This window comes from Prorops nasuta, unplaced genomic scaffold (assembly GCF_024137725.1).
Source record: "Prorops nasuta isolate Cenicafe-Biocafe unplaced genomic scaffold, Cenicafe_Pnas_1.2 PNAS00002, whole genome shotgun sequence".
NCBI classification, from domain to species: Eukaryota; Metazoa; Arthropoda; class Insecta; order Hymenoptera; family Bethylidae; genus Prorops; species Prorops nasuta.
This window is the reverse complement of record NW_027116799.1, coordinates 2,578,542-2,586,502: the sequence shown is the minus strand read 5'-3', so window position 1 is coordinate 2,586,502 and position 7,961 is coordinate 2,578,542. Positions and strand designations below refer to the sequence as shown.

Sequence of the window (7,961 nt, the reverse complement as noted above, 5' to 3'; positions counted from 1 at the left end):
TGTAAAGCTAGTATTTTATAGAAATCAATTTCTGAGGCAAAATAATAAACGTTAAAGCTGTTATCATTTACAAAATTAATGAAAAGTAGGTCTTGATCTTAACGAGTTGTTTTGTTATCAATGTTCAGTGAGGAGCCACATTCACAGGAACATTGAATTAATTTAATAGGGACATCGTGTGCATCTATATTGTTATAAGAGGACTATTTCGTTGCAGTAAGGGAGCAACCAGATGGAAAGGCAAATCTGATTTTCGTGCTCGAGGAAAGAAGTGTGTCAATGTCAAGGCACTCGATGCTGTCCAGATGCCACTAGACGCGATAGGATCATTCAGCACCGGTACCTTTTCCTTCTCTCCTGTACACCAAGTGAATCCTTAAACCTCTGACGTTGCGTATAGGTAATGCTGAGTACCTCCCTATATATATATATATATATATATATGTCATTAAAATAGTGGGGATTCTGAAAATTCACAACGGCCCCTAATAAGGACGAGTAATAAACGAACTCTTCAACATCCACGCGTCTTCGATTTTCCTCTTTTTCTCTCAAAAAAATATTTACAAATCTGATAAGTTAAAGACTACAATTGGATAATAAGGCACGGTCCGTGCAGCAATAGTTAATTTATTTCCGTCTATAAAGATCGAGGTTGATCGCATGATCTATTTTGTCTCGCATCCTCGACATTGAATCGTTTCAAAAAGAGGCGACTGATCGGCGTCGAAGTTGAGAAGACGCTCGACAAATTCCTTCCGATGTATCTGGCCTCGAATACTATAGAGTTCGCGTTGTGGATTTTCACACCTAATAATAGATGTTAGACCGTATCAAGGATATCATCTATATCAAAATATAAAACGACACGTCATTTATTGTTACGGTAATTTCCAAATCAATAATTATTAGGCTCTTTTGCAGGTATTAAAAACTCAAGTTCTTACATCAAATGTATAAGTGAATGATTACGACACGGTGGCACTAATCCAAGACCATATAAAGAAGAGCAAAAATAAATATGATTCAATTAAACGTACAAGTAAGTTTGATTCGTATTTCCAATGAACAAACGCGCGGTCAAACTATCCCAAAAATATAAAGTGATTTAATTTTATATAAAATAAACTCAAATAGGTGAAATTCAAATTGATTCAACGCTCTAATATGCGAGCCCTCTATTGGAAGGTTTAGTTACTGGAGAAACCATAACCATATTAATTGGATGCTGTTAATAATTATAATGCTATTTAACGTATTTAAGTATCATATTACTTCAATAATAATTTTATTTTAGAGAAAATTTTACAACTATAACGAGCAATTAAGAGAAACTAGACACACAAATTGCAGGACAATTAAGACAAGTTTCTAGCCAAGTGCTACAGTGCTGCTACCAAACGGTCCTGCTCGGTAGGTAACGTCGGAAATCACTTAACCAGCCAACCTAAGTAAAGAAAATTGAAACAATAAGGTTTGAGAACTCGTTCGAACGGTGGCAGCAGGATGCCAGATGCAATTCGATGCATTTGAAGAGGAGATCTGTGTACTTTTCAAGGATAAGCTAAAATCATAGCGTGAGGGCGCTGTTGGCCAAGGAAGGAAAGCAGCAAGGGATAACAACGAACTCAGGCCCGTGTCGGGTTGTGTTTTGGAATGTACGAAAAGTTGTTTTTCCACGTTCGAATGACAAAACGAGGATGGCAAAAAGGAAGTTTAACTGGCGTGCGTTAATTGGCTGATGTATAAGTTCGTGGCAGACTTGGAAACCGGTGGCCAAAGCCATGGCAGTGTGCAACCCCCGTTAGACATCGAGGACAATGACAGTGATGAATCTTCATCGTCTTGCCACATATCGACTGTCCACGATAAGTAAGTGAACCACCCACGCGCGTGTACAACGCGCTTCTTTTTCTCTTCACGTTCACACGCGTCTTAACGCCCAAGGTCAATGACCCCACAATTACCATCACGCATCTCGTGGTGTTTTCCACTTGCGTTACAAATTCTTTGGTCCTAATGCGTCCTTTGCGTGTCACAATTTCCACGCAATTTTCAACATTTCCAACAAACGGTGCCTCCACTTTTTTGTTGATATTTTTTTTAATCATCCATCTTTGTCCCAGAATTTTCGTAATACAGCGATCCATGTTATTATTTCTCTACCTCGCGATCCACGATCTTTTTTGCACATCTCTATACATAAGTTGCCATGGAAAAAGGTCAGTATTAAAAAAAGCAGCATATACTTTATTGGATACTTGACAAGAGCGCATTCATAAAACACAGGAGCGTTACAGCTCTTGTTGATTAGTACCGTTCGATAAATAAATAAAATTTCTCCCATAGACTAGTCTATAATTTATGCTTTCAACGGACTCTTGTAATACTTCCGTGACAATATTATCATGAAGTATGGAAGTTAAAAATAAACTGGGGGCTATGATGTTAAGAAAATTTCATTGTCATGTAAATTTAGGGATATTTTTAATGAAAAAATCCAACGTGGTATATAGATTCATTTCAAATAACATATTATAAAACAGTTTTTAATAAAACCAGTTTATATCTTAAAAAATCGTCAGGTGTTTATTAATTGTCACTGGGCGATGAACTCGAACACCATAAATGACGTCATCAGCTGTAAGAGCGCATATGGCGAGTGTTTTGAATATTGGCGTGTTGAAAAGAATCTATAGAACGAGCCCGGTGGCCTTTAACCTCTCCATAACCCAATGTGGGCCAATTGTAGCCCATCTTTTCAAGCGCTACATCGCTTCTCGGCTTATCCAAGCACCATTCCTACATAGATGGCTCGATAAATATAAATAAACAGCCTCGTTTACTCTCGTAGAATGCGTTTTACGCTTTCAAGGTACGCGTTCGGACTGGAACATTTCCGGGATAGAATTGATAAGGATGAAAAGCTGATATTTTGCTCGTGTGGTTATTTAGCACGTATCTCATTGGCGGCGACTCAACGTCTATTGGTTCTCGCCGCTTAAAACCGAACCATCACGACGCAGCTTCCATTCTATCGATCCGCAGCGGCCATTCCGTGTCCTCCCATCCCCCCTCCCATTATCCAGACGACGCTCCACATTTCAGAAATGAATTTTCCAACTCTCGAACGTAAAATAATTTTCAATGGAGTGCCGAGAGTTTTAACAGCTTGAAACCAAAGAGAGAGAGAGAGAGAGAGAGAGAGAGAGAGAGAGAGAGAGTGAGAGAAGGCGATCAATTCTATAGAGACAAAAACCAGCAATTTGGACAAATCCTTAACACCCACGACTCACGAATAAAGAACCAGTTTTCGTCCTCGCAATCGTTCCGCTTGATCGTTCTTGCGGAACGGTGAAATCTTTTTTCGCCTCGTACTCTCGTTACGCGAAAACGCGCCATATCCTTCCTCCGCGCTGCTTTTCCATGATTCATGGCCCTCCAACGGAACGTTCTTCCACGGAGGACAATATTTCCTGAACCTTGTTTCTACCGTTGCTATTTCAAAAGAAACCAACAAAAAATTCCTAGAGTACTACTCGTTAATTCCTTAAATCGCGCGACCTTTGACCCCTGCGCTACCAGATCGACTAGAGGATCTATATGTATAGTTTCGTCGAACGAAGCGTTTATCGGTGCATTTTTCCGATCGCCGAAACGTCGATCAAAATTTGGAACGAAGCAAGCGCCTCGTTCGAAGAACTCGCGTTTCGCAACTGTGCAAGTACTTTTAACCGATGACGATCGCGGTTGGGTAACGGATCTGGCAGGGACTCTGCATCGAAGACCCGAAATCCTCTTAGCTCCACTCAGTCATACATGGAACACGATCGATTCGCGAACTCGGGAAATCTCTGAGAGACTTGGCCCTAAAAAAGAGAAAAAAAAGCTGTGTGTTAAAATGGGCCTAGTTTTGACGATCCTCGAGGCGATCGAGGAATGGTTGCAGGATTTGGACGCGTCTTGCGAGAGGGAAGAGGCGGAGCTTGCGAGAATCCAAGCGGAATCGAAGGCAGAACACGAGACTGTCGAATCCAGTGAGAAAACGCGGCAAGAAAGCTTCTTGAACGACCAACCCATTCTGCGGGATCTTCTGCAAAGCTTCGAAAACGAACACAGCATCTACGACGACATCTGCACGATCAATCGACTATTATTCTTCTATGTCATCATAAAGTGGCTGAATTTCGAGACGTGGTTCTTCTTCGGCGGTGGACCATTCGCGATGAATCGATTGGGCACGACCTTTGACGTCAGGATCTGAAGGAGATTTTTCTCTGCTGTTATTATTCTTATTATTATAAATAGTAAGTTTTTAACATACGATAGGAATTTAGCTTTTAAACGCTGGAGAACTTCGATTCGGCTGGAAATCGTCACTGGAGAATCTAATGCGTATCGTTTTATTTTTTTTCTCGAGGAATTGGGATCTTGTTTGGACACTGCGAGTCGTTGGTCGCTTTTCAAAAGGGATTTTTTAAGGATCGGTCCCAGTTTTCATCCTGCAAAGGATATATTCCTTCCTGGTGACAATTGATATTGATAAGCTTATGCGGAGACATCGGCACCTCGCGTGACTCGACTACTTTCAAGTTTTCGTCAAATTGCAATGGCCTGATGCTTGTATTGCTGCGAGGGTTCAAGGATACTGCAGGAAGTTCCAATTGATCGAAAAAAGCAGATGTACGATATGAGTAAAAATTCATTTCTTGTCTGAAATATATGACGTTGAATGATACGAGGTTCTTGATTTTACGCAGAATTTTTCCAGATATATACCTAGGAGAACGAGTCGAATTTTTGCTGCAAAATAACGTGTTTTGTATGTTAAGAGGAGCAGACGAATCCATTGTTCAATTTTGCCAATTTCCATGATAGTGATCCAAGGCAGCTACTTTTCTTAGCCTTTGCACATTTGAATTCGTAGATAATCACTCGAGCAGCTTAGCCATAGTTGGCATTCTGCAGACGTCCCAGGATGAAAGAGAAATTAAGAGGAGGGAAGGGTGGAAGAGGTCTTCAAATGCTCGTGAAGTAGAGAAATACCAGCGTTGTAGTGTACAAGGAAGAGAGATAAACCATGAAGCTTCGAGTTTTTACAGTAGGGGGTCCTGAAAGATGGGTGCCAATGAGATTAAAGCGACAGAAAAGAGAGCAGCGAGAAAAATTTCTTCCCAGGGGGTGAAAAGGATGAAAATATACTAAAAGTTTGGTGGGAGAGAGAAAATTTTCTGGAAAAGAAAGGAGAATTGTGGGTGAAATTTTTATAATTTATGAAAATGGGTCAAGACTAAGTTGTGCATGAATTTGGGGAAGGGGGGATAATAAATAGTGTAAAGGGAAGCAGAAAAATGAGAAACAAAAGGTTAATAAAGTTGAGGGTAAATTGTTAGGAGGGGAGGAGGTGCGTTGATGAGAAAGATAAGAGTAATAAGAGAAATAAGGGTTCGGAATTGAGGGAAATTGTGAGAAATGGTGAGAAATGGTTGGGAGCTAGAGGATAAAGGGTTGAGGGAAGGGATTGAGGGTGGGTTGCTCTCGGGGGTGGTTGGTAGGGTTGATGGTGCGCGTGTGACGTCACGGACTCGAAGCAGCTCGGATCGGACTCGGAGCGAAGCCCAAGGCTCCAGTCAGTCCTCCCGGCGAGTCTCCGTCAGTCGTAGTCGGATACCAGACGCGACGACCACGCGACACCAAGCGCGCCACAAACCGTCAGGGAAATTCTCGTTCGCCAATTCGGTTCGCCTCGACTATAGTCGACTCTCTTCGCCATTTACCCATCTCCCGATCGTTACCCCCTACCCATCCACCTGACTACCTGACTACCACATACCTACCACGAGGATCCAGTCGATAAAATCAGTGCCCCTCGAACGGTTCACCCCGGAAAATTCCCCCACTGAATTTTCCTTCGCCAAAATTTTCACTTTTACCGGAAAATTCCCCCACCTAATTTTCCTCCTTAGGAACTAGAACATTTCCGCCAGTTATTCCTGGAAAATTGGGAAAATATAAAAATACATTCACCGATTTTTCAAGTGGACAACGCTTTTCCTGGAAATCCCTCCTCCCCCTTCCTTCTAAAAGAAGCTGCAGACTCCCTCAATTTTATTCCCGGCGTCGTTACGTGGCGTGGTTTGCGAGTGTCACCGGCACGCGTTTCGGGCAATTTTAAATTTAAACGTGCTCGATCCAGCCTGGAGCATCGCGTGTAGAAAAGAGTTCGTGGAAAAAGCGGTGCTTAGTCGTCGCTTGTCACACAGCGATGAGACGATTCGAGTTATTTAAGATTGTGTGATTCGGTCGCTCTGATTTTAAGCGAATCCGAGCTACATCCAGTCCACATTCGAATCTCCGAGCTCGAGGATCCAGAAATTTCCCGAGTTTCCACCCCACTGACTTTACATCCCCAACGCACCTGCAGAAATTTTCTATTTCCGGCGTGGAAAATCGATAATTTTTCCACGCGCAGTTGACGATAATCTTTTGATGGACATTGGGAAGCTTATCGAGGGACCAAAGTGAGGAACCGTGAAGAAAATTTGACAAGTTTGTTCGTGGTAGTTCCGAGTGTGTTCAAAGATCGTCGTGAAAGGGGACAAACGACTAAAGTTGGCCCGTAATCACAAAGATCGAGGGTAGTTTTCCGGAAAATTCGGGACTGGGATCAAAGTCCCTTGAAAGTTTTCGAGCGAACACAGAGATACGTACGTCTTTTCTCCCCTTTCTTCCTCGAGACGGAAAGAGAGAGAGAGAGAGAGAGACGTATACAAATAAGAAAAATTAACAGCGAGCAAAGTTTTTTGGAAAAGTAGTAGAACATTTGTGGGTGTCGTATGATCGAGAAATTCATTGGATCACCGGTTAAGAAGCTGAGGGAAGAGGAGGAGGAAGTGGAGGAAGCGAGGGTGTCGAGAATTTCGTCGTTCGCACGAAAAGTGAGGGAAGTGATGAAGTACAGAACGATCAGCTGACTAAGCGAGTTCCTCGGTGGAAAGGGCAATAGTATCTACGAAAGACAAGAGTCCGAAAAAGATTCCAGCCAACGAGGGAAGCAAAACCGTCAGCGGTGCTCAGTTATGACGTTTGGTACTGCGTTCCAATCGGAAAAGCCACCTTTTCCCCCTGATAATCCAACCATTCCTAGGTACGTTTTCTTATTATTATTATTATGCCCTTTTTCTATTTACTCTGCGTTCCAATCGCACGATTTTAGCTCCAACTGATAATTCAGAGCACTCTTAGGTACACGTATTTCTTCTTTTTATCTTCCTTTTCTATTTACTCTTCGTTCAAATAGAAATACTCATCCCTCCCCTTAACCGATATCCAGATCATCCTTAAATATATTTATTTCTACTTTTTCCTTTGCCATGCTAATCGTTCCTTCAGGTAAGTTTCCCTTATCTTCCATAAGATAGTCTTCTTCCCTCTCTATTTACACTCCTTACAAATCGAAAGACTCACCAGCCCTTTTCACCGATGATGTAAATCATTTTTAAATACTTTTATCGCTTCTATTTTTCTTCTCATTTATCGTCCCAACCGGAAAATTATCATAGGCAATGATCTATATATGTTTTCTTCTGTTTCATCTATCCCTCTCCTTCTTTATCCAGTAATCATTCCTCCAGGAAAGTTTCCTTTTTCTTCTTTTTAGCTTCGTTCACTTGCGTGACGTGAAAAACACGCTAACAACTTCCAGCAACGTTACACTTGCCTCACAGATACGAATCTTGGAAGTGTCGACAATAGTTGCACGTTGCAATTCTTTATTCGCTTTTCTTCTCACCAAGGATACCCTTTCTTCTCCGGATTACTCATTGCTCCGTTTTCTCTCCAAGGATTCCACCTATTGGCGAAGAGAAACTAAACATTTTCCATCGATGATTTCATTTAATTACAAACGTGCTACACACCTGCTTCAGTTGCAAAAAAACATTAAATATTCTTACTTGCCA

The 7,961-nt window shown here is 41.7% G+C and overlaps 2 protein-coding genes across 4 annotated transcripts in view; both read left to right on the top strand.

Annotated features, from left to right (window-relative positions):
• Positions 1-1,609: 1,609 nt before the first annotated feature.
• Positions 1,610-7,961, top strand: part of LOC136783537 (uncharacterized) — a 28,988-nt gene continuing 22,636 nt past the window's right edge. For 2 of the 3 annotated variants that reach the window (XM_066743783.1, XM_066743774.1), the window contains exon 1: positions 1,610-1,872. In XM_066743783.1, coding sequence (XP_066599880.1) covers positions 1,742-1,872 — 131 coding nt within the window. In that variant the 5' untranslated portion in view covers positions 1,610-1,741. Of the gene's footprint in view, positions 1,873-5,632; positions 7,148-7,961 lie in introns of those variants that run through there. The other variant, XM_066743791.1, reaches the window with a different exon arrangement.
• Positions 3,813-4,738, top strand: LOC136778716 (uncharacterized). Its single transcript, XM_066735816.1, has 2 exons — positions 3,813-4,307; positions 4,421-4,738. Exon 1 carries the CDS (start codon positions 3,902-3,904, stop codon positions 4,262-4,264), a length of 363 nt encoding a protein of 120 aa, XP_066591913.1. The 5' UTR covers positions 3,813-3,901; the 3' UTR covers positions 4,265-4,307; positions 4,421-4,738.